Source organism: Capricornis sumatraensis, chromosome 1, assembly GCF_032405125.1.
Source record: "Capricornis sumatraensis isolate serow.1 chromosome 1, serow.2, whole genome shotgun sequence".
NCBI classification, from domain to species: domain Eukaryota; kingdom Metazoa; phylum Chordata; class Mammalia; order Artiodactyla; family Bovidae; genus Capricornis; species Capricornis sumatraensis.
The window spans coordinates 257,864,844-257,882,375 of record NC_091069.1 but is presented as its reverse complement, the minus strand read 5'-3'; the positions used below and the strand labels follow the sequence as shown (position 1 = coordinate 257,882,375).

Below are 17,532 nucleotides of genomic sequence, written 5' to 3'. Positions count from 1 at the left end.
TAAGCAATAAATTCAGATTCTTGGTTTCAGATACAGAATGTGGGTATCCTCTCTAAGAAAACATGACTGTCCCCAAAGCATCTTTCTAATACAAACTGGGCCATGTCACTGCAGCTTACTGCAGGTTAAGTTAAGTTGCTCAGTCGTGTCCGACTCTTTGCGACCCCATGGACTGTAGCCCACCAGGTTCCTCCGTCCATGGGATTCTCTAGGCAAGAATACTGGAGTGGGTTGCCATTTCCTTCTCCAGGGGATCTTCCTGACCCAGGGACTGAACCCAGGTCTCCTGTATTAGAGGCAGACACTTTAACCTCTGAGCCACCCTAAACTCCCGAGTTCCAAGTAGGTCCTGCTGACATCTCCAACCTCAACTGCCCCCTGCTTCACAGCCTCTCTAGTCATCCTGAAGTCCCTTCATCTTCGCGTGTATCACTTACCCAGCACAAACACGCCAGCCTACGGCTTCCCCTGGCTGCATCTGGCTGGCTTGTCACCTTTCAGGTTTTGTTTGCCCGTTTTCTGACCCAGCACACATCAGTGCCCCTGCTGTGCCCCCTGACTCCTGCACCTTCTATTTCTCCTGATGGTAGCATCTAACACATGCTTGCTGCTTCCTTATTTGTCCTTGTAACAAGACTGGGTTCATTGGGCAGGCTGGGACTCTTGTTCATCACTGGATCCCCACCAAATCTAGGACTATTAGTAGGACTAGAGTCTTTTCCTTGTGGACTGCTTTCTTCTCATCTCCCACACCTACTTTTGGAGGTAGGTGTCAAGACGGAGTTTTGAGATAGATGTTGAGATAATAGAGTCTAACTTTTGGATGCAAGATGTTTATTGTGGGGAGGGCACAGCTCTGAAGGAAAGAGGGGGAAGCAGAAGAGGGAAAAGAAGTCCACGATGCACACCCCATCATCCCAGTTACCTTCACTGTTAGCACTTTAGTACAGCCCCATCCCAGCCTTTGCATTTGATGGAAACTGAGCGTAAAAGATCATTCCTCGTTTTGGGTCGTGTCACATGGGACTTCAGAAGGACAACCCTTTAACCAATGTTGACTAGCACTTGTCCATGAAATTTCAATATATGGGCTACGATATTATTAAAGCAATTTGTAGTAGAAAAAAGTGATGGATTTAAGGATAAAAGGGATTCAGATACCAGCTCTACTGCAGAGTGATTGCCTATTCTGAGGCACCTTAACCACTGGATTCCTTTTCTCTACCTAAGATCAGAATAATTCCTCATAAAGTGGTCATGAATATTAACCATTGTAGTATGCTAAACACATTTTTAAAATGATAATTTTCAGCACAAATGTAAAGTGGTGGCATTAATAATAACAGAATTACCAATGGCACTTGAGTACAGTGGCAGTCAACTTGGGTCGATGTTCCGGTATGGGGGTGTTGAATGGATTTCAGGCCTTTGCAATGACCTTTCAATGACTATAGTCAATTTAGTCAAACTTCTTCCTTCCTTTCTCAGAGTAGCTTTCAGTGTCCTTTCAGATGTATCACGTAAATTATTAAATTTGAAACAAAGCCTATGAACCTTTTCCTCAGCACTACTTTCTCTTCTCTTTGAGGGCCAATTGTGATCTCTCATCTGTTGTCTTGTCTCAGTTTGCCATGACTGTGAGGATTTAGTAGAAGCAATTAAATATTTGAGCGAAGGGAAAATTTGAATGATTGTTGAGGACAATCAGTGATTTATTTTTCTTCAATTGCAGTCTGTAACATTCCAGAAGCTGATGTGATTTTCTTTTGTGATGGCTCTGACTTCGTATCTGATTCAGACTTTGTTACCATGACAACTTTCTTGTCAGACTTAATCGATAATTTTGACATTCCGTCTCAGAGGATGAAAATTGGGATGGCCCAATTTGGGAGCCGCTACCAAGAAATTATCGAGTTACAGAACTCTCTGACTAAAACCGAATGGAAGTCTCGGATTCAAGCTATCACCAAGAGCAAGGGCCTTCCGCGGATAGACTTGGCCCTGAGACAAGTGAGCGTTATGTTTGAGCCGTCCGCTGGTGGCAGGAAGAACGCTGGTGTCCCTCAGACTCTGGTGGTCATCACATCTGGGGCTCCCCAATATGATGTGTCAAAGGCAGTGGAGGCCCTGAGGGAAGCTGGCATTTGCATTCTGGCTCTGGGCATAGGAGATGTTTACAAGGAACAGCTCCTGCCGATAACGGGCAGTTCTGAAAAAATCATCACTTTCCAAGACTTTGATAAATTAAAGAATGTGGATGTGAAAAAAAGAATGGTCCGTGAAATCTGCAAGAGCTGCGGGAAAACCAGTAAGTGCTCCTTCGCTCCTGCTTTGCTTTCGTTTGATTGCAGCTTCTTGGTTGTCCATTTCCCAGGGTGTCTTTGGGCGAACCTAACAGGATGTGGTTTAGAATAATATGCAATGAGAATAGGCGTCTCCTCTGTTTCCAAAAGTTTGGGATTGGCCAGCCTTCCTCAGAGGCAGGGGAAAGGGTTCAGACCTGGCTGTGTGCCCAGGTCAGCCCTCTCCTCCATTACAATCCAGGGGTTATATTCTTCTTAACACTTGGAACTCAGCCTTCTATTTCTATCCTCTCTGCTTCTGGAAGTCCCAGAGCAATTCCCTGCATCCCACAGGAAGTAAGTAAAAAGCATTTGCTAATTTTACTTTTTCCTATTTTAACTTTGTTGAACCATCTTGTAAGGGACACAGTATGTGTGAGTGTGTGTGCACTTCTGTGTACGTGTCTGTCTGTGTGTATCAGCACATGTCTGGTACATTTTCTTCTTTGAATGATGACATTCGTGTAATCATAACATAGGAAAGATTTGAATTGGCCTTAGATTTAGTTTCCAAAGGTCACCAGGGCTGATGGCTGCAAAGGCCAGGTGCGTCATGGAAGTGAGTCATGTGGGCTGGGACTGAAGAAAATAAACGCGAGCTGTGGTCCATCTGATGGTGATGCCATTCTTCAGCTCCAGCTGAGAGCTGTGTGCAGGACTCAGGTTCTGTACACTTGGGGCTGGGAGTTGGGAGGACAGAGCATCAGTGAAGGATAATATTTTGTGGAATTTGTACAACAGCAGAAATTCCCCACAGGCCTGTTTCTAGACTTACTAAGATGGAAGCCAGTTCTTTTACAAACTACACTGGTTTTTCCAAGCTGTCTGGTGGGGTGCTCACTGGGGGCAGATGACAGTGGTGGAAGATTCCGGGTCTGGAATCAGAAAGCCAGGGTTCCGGCTCTGGTTCAGCAGCAGCAGCAGCTTCCCTGCCTCACCATCTCCTCGTGTGTAAGACGAGCAACTGGACAGGGTCATGGGTGACCAAGTAGCAACTCGCTGCTGAATTGAGTTTGTCCTACTTGGTGTTGTGATCTTGTGCAATTAGTTGATAGTATTTACAGACTCTAGGTTTTGCATTAAAATGTAGATTTCAGGCTTCTGTTTGAAAAAATCAGACAGTGTGACCGGACTGGGCCCCCTTTCGCACATGGCAACTCTCAGTTGGAAGTGAATGGTGAACAGATGGGTCATTGCTCTGATGCACTTTCTCACCCACTGCCCACTTGACTTGATAACATGACCCTCCTGTCCTTTGTTGCTGACTGAGTTGATGGCCTCTGGACTAAGTAAACTCTAAGAACGATCCAAATATTTTATATTTTATAATTATATTCATCATAATATGTCCTCATTAGATGAAGAAAATATGCAAGCACACATGCACACACACACACACACACACACACACACACACACACACACACGAGGCCAGCCTGAGAATAAACCAGGATTAGACTTCAAATAGCCACTGAAACGTGTAACATTTGAAAGGGGACAGAAAAAACACCTGTATTGCATGCTGACCCAGCAGCTAGTATTCTCCTTATGAGACAGTTTTGGGTCCTAGAGACCCTCCAGCCCTAGACTGCGATGCTCCACCCTTTCAGAACCCTCTGACCTTCCTTACTCCTGGCTGGTCATTAATGTGGCATTGTTTTCCTTGGTCTCCAGACTGCTTTCTGGACATTGTGGTTGGCTTCGACATTTCCACTCACCTGCCGGGCCAGCCACTGTTCCACGGCCACCCCCGGCTGGAATCATACCTCCCGGGCATCTTAGAGGACATCACCTCCATCAGGGGTGTCAGCTGTGGGGCAGGTGCAGAGGTGCAGGTGAGCGTGGCCTTTAAGGTGAACAGTGGCCAGAATGTCCCTGCCAATTTCCAAATCTACCAGCAAACAATATTTGACAGCCTCCTGCAAGTCACCGTCAACGGGCCGACTCACCTGAACGCGCAGTTCCTGCAGTCCATGTGGGACACATTTGAGAATGTGTCCACATCCCAAGGACAGGTAACCAAGTCCCTTTCTAGCTCCCATTTCCATATCCTTTCACTGGTTTCTCCCTCCCAGTTATACGCTTTGTTCTCAAGTCATCCCATTCTACGCTTTCCTCTTTCTCCAGGTGCTGCTCATCTTTTCAGATGGTCTTGAGGGTGAAAGCAAAATGATGCTTGAAGATCAATCGGACAGGCTCAGGGAAGCAGGTAAACTTGAAATTGAAAATGCAAGTGAAGAAGCAGGGGATGTGCTGAACAAGTCTCTACCTACGCGGGTGCTCTGGAACTTGGGGCTTGCCCGGCCCCTTGAAGCAAAGGCCACTGGTGCCCTGCCCAACCCCTCTTGACCACACTCGCATCCCCCAGATACTGAAAATGCCACAGTCAAGTGCTTATTCCTGTGACCTTCTATAGCCCGGTACCTATGACTGACCCGACCAGTGACCTGATTCTTGGAGGGGAGGTTGGGGTTATAACATATTCCACCTGATGGATGGAGGCAAGGGTCATTAATACAGAGGGCTATAGAAGCCCAGCACCCTTGCCTGAAGGGTACAGCCTGCGCTCCAGAGCCCCTCGAGAATCAGACCAAGGCGAGGACTTCATGGAGACACATCCTCGTCCACAACCTCCACTTCTCTTCGCTGCTTCTCTCTCTACCTCGGTAAGCGAGGCACACACAGGTTCCTCTCCCAGATGCAGCTTCTAGGGAGCCTAAGACACTTGCTGTCTCTGCCTGTGATGCTCCATTTCTGCTCCCAGCTTATCTGAAACTATGACATGGACGGGGGGGAGCAGCGAGGAGTGCTTTTCAAAGTCTGTGATGCAGTCTTTCCCACGGAAAATCAGATACAACAGGAAGTGTCTTCAGCTCCCTAGAAGCTGCATCTGGGAGAGGAACCTGTGTGTGCGTGGCTTGCCCAGGTAGAGAGAGAAGCAGCGAAGAGAAGTGGAGGTTATGGATGAGGATGTGTCTCCATGAAGTCCTCGCCTTGGTCTGATTTCCGAGGGGCTCTGGAGCGCAGGCTGTACCCTTCAGGCAAGGGTGCTGGGCTTCTGTATCCTCCTGTGTTAATTACCCTTGCCTCCATCCATGGAATTCTCCAGGCCACAATACTGGAGGGGGTAGCCTTTCCTTTCCCCAGGGGATCTTCCCAACCCAGGGATCACACCCATGTCTCCCATGTTGCAGGCAGATTCTTACCCAGCTGAGCCATGAGGAAAGCTCAAGTGAAGTAGATCAGAGAGAGAAAGACAGATATTTGCGAAACAGGTATAGACTCACAGACATAGAAAACAAACGTATGGTTATCAAAGGGGATAGTGGTGGGGGAGAGAAATCAGGAGTTTGAGATTAACATGTGCGCAACTACGTATAAGACAGATGGACAGCAGGGACCGACTGTGGAGCACAGATACTGGAATATATTCGGCATCTTAGAACAACCTATGTGTGCATGTATATCAAATTGAATAACTTGGCTGTGCCCCTCAAACTAACACAACACGGTACATTTTTTACACAATGCTTCAATTTTTAAAGTGGTGAGAAAAACTACGTTACGAACTACCATCGTAAAAAACATTCAGAAGAATTCTAAAGATAAGTAATACCCTTTCTTAAAAACTGCTTTCGAATGCCCAAGAACTCCATTAGGACCGGTGGTGAGGTATTAAACACAGCTTTCTGCTAGTGTTTTTCTGTAAGATTTCTCAGATGTCATGCTGAAGTCAGGAACCAGTGCCTCACGTGAGTACAAAAGACGCAGGCAATGCCGCTGTTGGGTTCTTCAGGGTCAAGAGCACTTCTTTCTCTTATTTCCCCTCTCTTTCTGATTCTTTGAATCATGTTCACTGAAAGGAAAGAAGATGGGCTTTCCTTCTTTTGGGGGTGTGATTCCTTGGGTTTTATCACCACTTTTTTTGCTGCCTAGGACTTGATGCTTTGCTGGTAGTGTCCTTAAATGCAACCGCTCATGACGAGTTTTCCAGCTTTGAATTTGGAAAAGGATTTGACTACAGGACTCACCTGACCATTGGAATGAAGGAACTGGGCAATATGCTATCACAGTATCTGGTGAGTTGCTGAACAAAAACCCCACGTTATTCAAAATGCCCTGGGAGGTCGTCCCTGTGGTCCAGTGGTTAAGAATCTGCCTGCCAGTGCAGGAGACATGGGTTCCAGGAATATTCCACATGCCTCAGGGCAACTAAGCCCATGCACCCCAACTGCTGAAGCCTGAGTGCCCAGAGCCGGTGCTCCACAACAAGACAAGCCGCCACGATGAGAAGCCATACACTGCAGCGTAGTCCCTGCTTGCTGCAGCTAGGAACGCCCACGACAGTGAAGACCTAGCGCAGCCAAAAATAAATAGACAAATCTTTTTTAAAAATGCCCTGGGAACAAGACTGTAATCTTGATGAGTATTCTTAAAGATCCCCTCATTTGCCCTAAATTCAGTACATGGTCTTTAGCATATGAAAAAGTGTGACAGCCCAGAGCATTGGTCTTTGTTTCCCCGTGACCTTTCATTCTTTGTCATCTCACCAAATGAAAGCTGGGGGAACTAAATACTCAACCAACCCCTAATCAAATAAAAAAAAAACCCAGCAGTTTCTGCTGCAGAAATCCCAAGAAACAAGAGCCTGTCGACTAGGAACCAACCAGTGGTCATCTGTGTGGTGAGTGCCCCTTCTATAAATAGAGGCCATTTCCTTGGAGAAGGTATGTTACCAGTACAATTGCTAACCTGATGCTTTCTCTTCAAGGTTAAAAAAAAACCCCAAACCCCTCTTACTCTCTTCAGTCCCTCACCCAACGAGAGAGGACGGGCTGTAGGTGGTGAATTATGATTTACGTCAGTTCAGTTCTCATGCGATGAACTTCCACACTGCAGCTTCTCACTCAGTGTTTCTTTCTCCCAGGGGAACATTGCAGAGAGGACGTGTTGCTGCAAGTTTTGCAAATGCGCAGGGATTCCAGGACCTCAGGGGATCCGAGGGCCCCAAGCCTCCCAGGTACCATTCAGTTGTGACACTGTTGTGCCTAATGGGCTTTGATTTGGTATAGATGGAACTGAGACTGAGTAGCTGGGTTTGCAGCCTCCACTTGATGCTGAGGCAATTACTCTGGGCCATTCGTGTGACTTCTCTGGGGTAGGAGCCAGATCAGAAAGGCTCGCATTTAAAAGAAAATTATTTTATTGAAGTATAGTTGATTTGCAATGTTGTGTTAATTTCTACTATATAGCTAAGTGATTCAGTTATACACACACACATATATATATAGAGAGAGAGATAGATATACATTCAGTTATACATATATATACACACACACATTCTTTTTCCATAAGCCTGTAATAAACCATTTATTATAGGATATTCAATATAGCTCCCTGTGCTCTACAGTAGAAACTTGTTTGTCTATTTTATATATAGCAGTGTGTATCTGCTAATCCAAACTCCTAGCTGATTGCTCCCCTCCATCCCCTTTGGTAGCCATAGGTTTGTTTCCTATGTCTGCGAGTCTATTTCTGTTCTGTAAATGCATCCACTTGTATAATTTCTTAAATTGCATGTGTACATGATATCATAGGACACTTGTCTTTCTCCTTCTGGCTTACTTCACTTCCTATGATGATCTCTAGGTCCGCCCACGTTGGTGCAGTTGGCATTATTTCATTCTTTTTATGGTTGAGTGATATTCCACTGTGTAAATATACCGCATCTTCTTTACCCACTCCTCTGTCGATGGACATTTGGGTGGCTTCCATATCTTGGCTATTGTAAACAGTGCTGCTATTAACACTGGGGTGTGTGCCTTTTCCAATTAGAGTGTTTTTTTTTTTTTTCAGATATTTGCCCAAGGGTGGGGTCACAGAATTGTATAACGACTCTATTTTTAGTTCTTTGAGGAACCTCCATGCTGTTTTGTTTTCTATAGTGGCTGTACAAATTTTCATTCCTACCAACCGTGTGGGAGGGTTCAGAAGACTCACTTTTGATTCTACTATTAAGAATGACTCCTTTTATTTTTTTTTTCTTATGTAGACTTTGGGGTATTGCTCCTTAGCTTTGCAATTTAGACTTTAGACAGTTTGAAAGGTGGTAAGAGGTGTTAGAAATGGTGGGGAAAGTTTTGCTTCATCAACAATGGGTCATGATTGAACTACAAAAAGAATATAGCCTTGCAGAGCCTTGCCTTTAAAAAACGAATCACACAGCAATAGCATAAATAAATATATGATATATAAATACATCATATATATATCATGGTATTTTTATGCAGTGAAATGCTCTAAGGGAATGAAAATGAATGAACTATAACTACACATGACAACAGATATAAATTTCATAAATACAATAATGGCCAAAAAAAAGGCAAAACACAGAAAAGTGCATATGGTATGACGGATTTATAAAAAGTTTGCAAACAGGCAAAACCAACCTATAGGTATTCTATCTAGGGATGAATAATTGAGTAGTGAAGTATTTTTCAAAGACTTGGAAATATCATAAAAGCAAGCGTCTGTTCCCAGGGAGGGGGTGGGGACTGCTTTGTGATTGGGGTAGCTGCTAAGTGTGGGTATCAGCCATGTCCTATTTCTTGGCCTGGGCAGTGGTTACACTGATATTCACTTCATAACAATCAAGTCGTACCTTTATGGTCTATTTACTGTTATGCACTTTTTCAAATGCATTTTAGATCTCACAATGAAAAAGAGTCTGGTTTATTTGAAGGGCTTAAAAATGATTCTTGCTCAGGGGTCACACTGTCCATCCTTGTGAAAGGATAATTGATCTCAGCCTTTTTACTGACTTCTTTTAAATTTTTTAATTAATAAATTTATTAATATATTTTTGTGGAAACACAGTTGATTTGCAATGTTCTGTTCACTTCAGGTATACAGTATGGTGATTCTTACACATGTGTGTGTATTCTTTTTCAAACTCTTTTCCCTTATAGGTTGTTACAAAATATTGAGTGGAGTTCCCAGTGTTATCCAGTAGGACCTTATTGTTTACCTGTTTTATTCATAGAAGTGTGTATACATTAATCCCAAGCTCCTGATTTACCCCTCCCCTGGACTTTTGACTGAGTTGCGATGTTTTGTTCAGCACGGTTTCCTCTCTTATTATGTCGCTGGAGACTAGAATTCTATTCCAAGAGTGCAGCCTCCCAGTGTACTGAGCAGACAGTGGGGATCTGTGTTAGCGGGTGAGGAAGCAGACCTCAAGGGAAATCCTTGCCAAAAATAAACCAGGAGACAATGAAACAGAGAGGGAGAGAAGACAGCAGATTACAGCAGATGGAGCTGATAGGGTCCTCAAAAACAAAAACAAAACAAAAACGAAAAACTAAAAAACAGAGGAAGAAAGTAAAGCGATGTCTTTGGAAATGTTCTCAGTTTGCCTGCTGAAGGGGTCATGCTAGACACTGCCAACCTCCATGCAACCCCCCAGGCACAGACCTGGCCCTGAAGGACGTGGGGGCTCCAAATCCAGCCTTCTGGAGGAATCAGGAGGGCCGCCTCTGCAGGGAGCTTCAGAGCCAGGAGCCAGGACCAAAGCCAGGCCCAGCGCTTGTCCAGCTCTCCCCAAACTCACACCCGTGCTTGCAAAACCACACCTAGGCTGGAGGGAGGGACCTGCCTGAAATGCCTAATGTAACAGGTCTGAGTTGGTAAAGGACAACTAAGATGGGTTTTTCTCTTTCCCCGCAGGGCTTTCCAGGTATGAAAGGCAGCAGAGGACACAGGGGAGAGGAGGGAGAGCCTGTAAGTTTTTCTGATTCACTGCCCACCACACTCTTTCCTTTTCCATTAAAAAAAACTTTATTTTCCAGAAGGAATAGTGGGGTTTTGTTTATATGCTTTTTGTAGTTTGAGGGGTGGGATGGGCTGCTTTTTTTCCCCTTCCCTTTGTCTGCGTCACGAGCCACTTGCTGAATCTACTTTTGGGGGAAAGAAGGGAGCAGACTCACCCATGTTTTGCCTGGCACATTTTTGGGGGGTGACAAGGAACTGGGCACCCTCCCTCTGCCCCCGCGTATGGTGAAGGCTGAGAGGACATCTCTCTGGACTGGTAGCCCAGTGCCTCCAGTGTGGAAAGAGAAGTGGGCAAAGCACCATATGGTGTCGTGGTCCTACGCTGCACAAGGCTTTTGAACTTCAATTGTTGACTCCCAAACCATAACTCTCTCTTGGTTCATCGATCAAATTATAAAAATGGATTTGGAGGAATGGAAACCACTTGGGTGGCTCCACTGGGATGGGGAATTCAGGAGGTATCCAACCTGCATCTCCACCCACTTAGAACCCTTGTCTGCATAGCAAGTTGTGATTAAAAGTATAGCCTCCAGCGTCGGATGGCTCAAGGCTGACCTAGACCTTAATAGGATATGTTAAGTTCTTGACCCTTGGTTTCCTCGTCTGTCAATTTATAAATTCCTCTAAGACTGTAGTTTACCCACCCTGTACCTGTGAGTGGTTATAGAGCGGACTGAGCCAGTCAGGATTTGAGTGAGGGGAAGAGTGTCACCCACTGCCAGACTGTGAGCCCGCAGCTGGCTGAGTCCAAACAGCGGGGACATTTTGGTTCCTCTTATCACCTGCAATGTGGGAGACCTGCATTCTATCCCTGGGTTGGGGAGATCCTCTGGAGAAGGGAAAGGTTACTCACTCCAGTGTTCTGGCCTGGAGAATCCCGTGGACAGAGGAGCCTGGCAGGCCACAGTCCATGGAGTTGCAAAGACTCGGACACAACTGAGCCACTTTCGTTCGCTTTAACTTTCAGCAATCTGCAGCCATGAGTGAGGTTTCCTGCTTTTCCTGCAAACAATCCTCAGTAAAAATAAAGAAAGCAAAGCAGTGAGAGGAAAACTGCCTCTCCCGTCACCTACCAGGAAGGAGAGAACTAAGTTCATTGCTAGTATTTATCCACACAGCAAACCACGAGCACCTTCTGTGCACCCAGGTCTGAGCCAAGCCCCCAGGACACAATGGGGAAAGAGACAGCTGGGGATTCCAGCCTCAGGAAACACAGTATTGCTCTTCTCTTGAGACTCCTTTTATTCTAGCCCTTGTGTGTGCATGCGTGCTAAGTTGCTTCAGTCATGCCTGACTCTTTGCAACCCCATGGACTGTAGCCCCCCAGGCTCCTCTGTCCATGGGATCCTCCAGGCAAGGATACTAGGGTGGGTGGCCATGCCCTCCTCCAGGGGATTCTCCCTACCCAGGGATCGAACCCAGATCTCCTGCATTGCAGGCAGATTCTTTACCATCTGAGCCAGCAGGGAAGCCCATTCCAGCCCTGACCTGTATTTTAAATATTTCTGGGGAGAAGCTGGACTAATGAGAGATGCGCAGGCCACTGACCTTGGGTGCTCTTCCCTGTGTGGGTGTTCTAATGTGGGGGATCTTTAACTGGGGAGTCCTTCCTGTGAGCACTGGCTTGAGGCAGTGTCACTTTTGATCGGCTGCTTCTGCTCAGCTTCTGTCCCCTGGAACCAATGGCTTCTCTGCCATGAGTCATGGTGATTTTTCCAGGTTCGTTAGGGCCTGGGCAAGATGTCAGGGCCAATATGTGTCAGGGGAGCATTTGAAATGTGGCTGCAAAGTGATGTGACTTCAGACCTTTGGCTGTGCTTTCTGTTGAGGGTAGGGGAGCAACCGAGCTCACATCATACGTTAGTGTGATCTTGGATCTGTACAGGAGCACTGAAGGGAAAATGTTTGAATCCAGGGGAAACACAGAGTTAATGAACCAGTGTGCAGAGGAGTTTGCTTTAACTGGAGCTCAGAGTGCCCTGTTCTGGCTTCACTCTGGAAAAAGTAAACAGCTGGCAGCTTTCTGGCAAAAGAATCACTATGGATATTTGTTTGGGTACCTTTCCCTAGGGAACTCGAGGAGAAATTGGACCTCAAGGAAGCAGAGGGGGTGCAGGATGCCCAGGGCAGCAGGGTCAAAAGGTAAATGTTTCCTTTTAAACTTCCTATGGCATCTTCTGTCTCTCCTCCATTCGCTCCCTCTTCCATCCCTCCTCCCACTTTCCCTGTCTCTAATTATATGTTAGTTTCTTCCTCTGCAGATTAAGTCTCCTTAGTCATTTCAAGAAATTATGAGCATTAATTAAATTCCACCCATAACCTCTTTGTGGCTGTATAGCCAAAAGTAACTAAAGGAGTACACAGTCACTTTTAATGGAAGCAGCCACTTCCCACCCCAACAGGCTGTGAATCCATGTTCGGTCTTTGACATGCCAATAAGAGATATTTAATCTTTTACAGGGAGCCAGAGGATTTTCTGGATATAAGGTATGTGTGGTTACTTCTCAGTCAAATTTGACTTCCTGGTGGGATTAGTTTACCCATTAGGTGGCAACGATCTGCCTTGTCTGTCTTTCAGGGAGAACACGGAGAGGATGGGGTCAATGGACTGGATGGGGAAGAGGTAAGCCGTTTTTCTTCAAGTGCCACAAAATCATCATGAGAGCGAGGTGTCTCTTTAATGGGAATTTCGTTTGCTTCGTCTTCTTTCAGGGCTTTCATGGACTTCCCGGGAAAAAGGGAGAAAAAGGTGATGCAGGTTCCCAGGTAACACTTTTTCATACACCAAAGGAGAATTTGGCATTAGAGATAGTCTTAACTGTAGTGTGTCAGAGGTTATGAGGAAGAAAGTGGACAGCTGACTGACATACAGTGGAGCCTATTACCACTGAATAGATGGTGCATCCCCATTTGGGGCAAGTGGGTAACTATGCAATTTTCAAGAATTTCCAAGCTAGAAAGATCCAAGGCTTGCAAGAATCTGTGAGCATGCTTTTTGGAAGTCTGCAAGTGAATCCATTTGCCCATCAGCAACTTGTTTTCTTTATTGCATCCAAAAAAAAAAAAAAAAAGCTAGAGAAAGGGACCGAATTATTTTGGTGGACTTGACATAGCAAATCACAATTATATATATATATATATGTTTATTTATATTCAGCTCACTTCAACACTCATTAATGTGTGTCTCCTTGGTTCCAAGCAGCTCTCCTTTTATGTTCTGATTCACTTATTTATTAAATACTTTTGAATACCTGGCGTGTGTCAGGCACTGAGTTATGTACAAAAGACTCAGATGAACCAGACTGTCCCTGGCCTCAGGGATCCTCTGGTGTGGTTGGGAAGACAGAGATATCAGTAGCTAATGGAATGCAGGACATGGTTGGGATCATGGTACAGGCAGCTGTGTGGGCCCAGAGAACAGTGGGGAGGGAGTGCAGGAAATCTTTCTGGAGGAAATGATCCCTAAACTGAAGATGAATAGGAATTAGCAAGACGTGGAGAGAGGGCATTCCAGACAGAGGGAGCGGTTTTTTTAAAATTTCAATTGGAGGCTAATTACTTTACCAGGGCTTCGCTGGTGGCTCAGAGGTTAAAGCGTCTGCCTGGAATGCGGGAGACCGGGGTTCAATCCCCGGGTCGGGAAGATCCCCTGGAGAAGGAAATGGCAACCCACTCCAGTATTCTTGCCTGGAGAATCCCATGGACGGAGGAGCCTGGTAGAGTAGGGTCCGCGGGGTCGCAAAGAATCAGACACAGCTGAGCGACCCCACTTCCACTTCAATTACTTACAATATTGTGGTGGTTTTTGCTGTACAATGACATGACTCAGCCATGGTGTGCATGCGTCCCCCATCCTGAACCCCCCTCCCTCCCCATCCCAGCCCTCTGGATTGTCCCAGTGCACTGGCTCCGAGGGCCCTGCTTCACGTGTTGAACTTGCACTGGTGATCTGTTTCACATGTGGTAATATGCACGTTTCAATGCTATTCTCTCAAATCATTCCACCCTCACCTTTTCCCACACAGTCCAAAAGTCTGCTCTTGATATCTGTGTCTCTCTTGCTGTCTTGCATATAAGGTCATTGTTACTGTATTAGTGCTTTTCTTTCTGACTTACTTCACTCTGTATTCAGTTCAGTTCAGTCGCTCAGTTGTGTCTGACTCTTTGCGACCCCATGAATCACAGCACGCCAGGCCTCCCTATTCATCACTCAAACTCACGTCCATCAAGTTGGTGATGCCATCCAGCCATCTCATCCTCTGTTGCCCCCTTCTCCTCCTGCCCCCAATCCCTGGAAAACCCATAGCCTTGACTAGATGGACCTTTGTTGGCAAAGTAATGTCTCTGCTTTTGAATATGCTATCTAGGTTGGTCATAACTTTCCATCCAAGGAGTAAGCGTCTTTTAATTTCATGGCTGCAATCACCATCTGCAGTGATTTTGGAGCCTAAAAAAATAAAGTCATTCTGTATAGTAGGCTCCAATTTCATCCACCTCATTAGAATGATTTAAATGTGTTCTTTTTAATGGCTGAGTAAAATTCTATTGTGTATATGTACTACAGCTTTCTTATCCATCCATTTAAGCAAAGACACGGAGGCTTGGGGGACCCTGAAAGTTGTTCTGCCTGGTATGAGTGTTAGGGTTCAGGTGGAGGGAGTTGGGGTTCAAAAGGAGTTGGGAAGAGCTGGGAAAGGCACTGGTGAGCCAAGGAGAAGCAGTCTTGGGATGGATCGCGGTCGTAGGGAATGCGGAGCCTTAAAAAGGTTTTAAGCAAGGAGGTCACAATCCAATTTGCATTTTAGAACTATTCCATGACAGTAGCATGGAGGATGTGTTGGGGATGACATCGATGCAAGGCAAAAGTGAGAGGTGGATCTGTATTAATCAGGGTGAGAAGTGCTGAAGCCTTCAAATGAAGCAGCAGACAGAAGACACATTAAGGATGTAATAGGGTCCGGGCTGGAGGGGGGTCCTGGCGTGCAAAATTTAAGGAAGCGCTTATTCTCAGAGTGATAAGAGTGGGTGCCTGCCCAAATGTTGTGCCCTTGGTTTCTTGTTGTGTCTCACCCTGGCTCTGGCTCCAGGATGTCAGATTTATTCAAATTAACTAAAATGAAAAATTCTGCTCTCCTGTCGTGTGCTTGACGGCCATCTATGGCCAGGGGCTAGCGTACTGGACAGTGTGGATGGAGAACCTCTCCGTTTCTGCAGAAGGTTCTAGAGGGCGGTGCTAGACCATGAACATTTTTACCTTTTTTTGGCCTCATTATAAATAGTCCTGACCGTAGGTTTCAATCTGGGCTTGATTCTGCCTGAGAGGCTGAAAGGAATCTAGCTGGGATAGAGGAATGTGAATCATTTCGTCTGATGGATTTTCTCCCCTCCAAACGCCACAACGCTTGATATTTTAACACCCTCTTGCAGGCTAACTTGGAGCTCATTTTATTTTATTTTTTTTTCAGGGCAGCCCAGGTTCCAGAGGTCCCCCTGGGGGATATGGAGAGAAGGGTTTCCCAGGGGATCCTGTAAGTTTCTGGGGCCCAGATGGTCCTGAATTGTGTAGTTACTGCTCATTTCCTGTCTTTTTTTTCTCTTGTGTTTCCACTAACCTGTAGGCAAACACATGACTTGCGAGGGGTAGTAGTAGATACTGACTGGGGCTTATTTGTTTGAGGTAAGCCTGCATATGATCCGGGCTGATTATATATAAAAACTCAGAGATGGGAACAAAACTTCCATCTTATTCATTTTGAGACTTTCAAGTTCCTTTGGGAACGAAATTTCCATAATTTTGCTTACTGAGTTTTCAGTCCTGTAGATTCCCTAACGCAGACTCGATGACAGGGGAATCTTGCTACATCTTTGAATGAGTGGCGTAAGCTTGTTTGGATGGGTGCATTAGTGAAGCTACCAGTACAGGAAGGGAAAATCACTGTAACTTCAGCAAGCACTCATAATTCTTCATTTTTCACTAAGCCTCCTTCAGATTTACTTTCATCTTTAAAAAAAAAATTGTGTTTCAAATATGGAGAATTTTTCTCCCACCTCTCATTATTTAGCCCAGATTAGTTTAGTTCTTGAACATTGTACTATTTTGAGAAAAAAAAGAAAAGGCTGATATTTCTTGATTCTAAAGTGCTTTTTAAATCTTCCTCTAGGGTAATCCAGGACAAAGCAATAACATCAAAGGACAAAAGGGCTCCAAAGGAGAGCAAGGAAGACAAGTAATTGGATCTATTTAATGTATATGAGTTGAGGAATTCTGTTATGGAGCTGAGGCTTTCTTAAAGTCTAAATTAATTATTTAGTAAAATACATGCATTTTTTATAATTGAACAATCTCTCCTAAGTTTAAGAGAGCTTTATTTTCTTAACATAAGGCATGTCTGTAGTAGCTTATATTGCTGTGGGCAAAATCATCACATTTCTGGCAGGGCAGGTGACATTATTATACGGGGAAACCAGTCATAGCCGTGCATGTTGCTATATCATTTTCCTCTTTAATACACGCATGCACATAGGGTTAATGTGCAGAAATGTTCTGGCATGACGCATCTGTTCAGTTTGATGGTACTTGATGTTGTTATGCTGATGCCTCTGTCACTTCTTCAGAATCTTTTGCCTTATGATCTTGGGGGAACGATTTTCTTTCCAGGGTAGAACCGGGCAGAAAGGGATGCAAGGCAGTCCTAGCTCCAGAGGGAGCAGGGTAAGTATTTCCATGGACATTTATCGCCCCTCCTTATCACCTGAAGATGCCACAGAGGCATTCAGAATATGTGCCCCTGCAGTCAACTGATCCAACAGTCCCATCTTGACGCTGTTGTCATTTGGGGTCAAGATAGCTCAGTTGGTAAAGAATCCAACTGCAATGCAGGAGACCCCCGTTCTCTCCCTGGGTTGGGAAGATCCCCTGGAGAAGGGAAAAGCTACCCACTCCAGTATTCTTGGGCTTCCCTTGTGGCTCAGCTGCTAAAGAAGCCACCTGCAATGTGGGAGACATGGGTTTGATCCCTGGGTTGGGAAGATCCCCTGGAGAAGGGAAAGGCTACCCACTCCAGTATTCTGGCCTGGAGAATTCCATGGACTGTATAGTCCTTGGGGTCGCAAAGAATTGGACACGACTGAGCAACTTTCACTTTCACAATTCCTTGTTTTGAGGGGCTTTCCTATGCGTTATATGATATTTTGCAGCATCCTGGTCTCTACACACTAGATGTCAGTAGCACCCACTTTCCTGAGTTGTGGCATCCAAAAATGTCTGCAGATCTTGCCAAATTTCAGTCGAGAATAATATGGGGGGCAGATTGCTCCTGGTTGAGAAACATTGTGATGGTGTGTTTTTCCCTTTCCACCT

At 45.3% G+C, this 17,532-nt stretch overlaps 1 protein-coding gene across 1 annotated transcript in view; it reads left to right on the top strand.

Annotated features, from left to right (window-relative positions):
* The window catches only part of COL6A5 (collagen type VI alpha 5 chain), a 139,944-nt gene that overhangs the window by 21,909 nt on the left and 100,503 nt on the right, over nt 1-17,532 (top strand). The window contains exons 7-19 of the mRNA XM_068988804.1: nt 1,733-2,308; nt 4,017-4,357; nt 4,470-4,551; nt 6,279-6,421; nt 7,270-7,362; nt 10,068-10,121; nt 12,243-12,314; nt 12,633-12,659; nt 12,751-12,795; nt 12,885-12,938; nt 15,638-15,700; nt 16,334-16,399; nt 16,831-16,884. Coding sequence (XP_068844905.1) covers nt 1,733-2,308; nt 4,017-4,357; nt 4,470-4,551; nt 6,279-6,421; nt 7,270-7,362; nt 10,068-10,121; nt 12,243-12,314; nt 12,633-12,659; nt 12,751-12,795; nt 12,885-12,938; nt 15,638-15,700; nt 16,334-16,399; nt 16,831-16,884 — 1,670 coding nt within the window. The remainder of the gene's footprint in view (nt 1-1,732; nt 2,309-4,016; nt 4,358-4,469; nt 4,552-6,278; nt 6,422-7,269; nt 7,363-10,067; nt 10,122-12,242; nt 12,315-12,632; nt 12,660-12,750; nt 12,796-12,884; nt 12,939-15,637; nt 15,701-16,333; nt 16,400-16,830; nt 16,885-17,532) is intronic.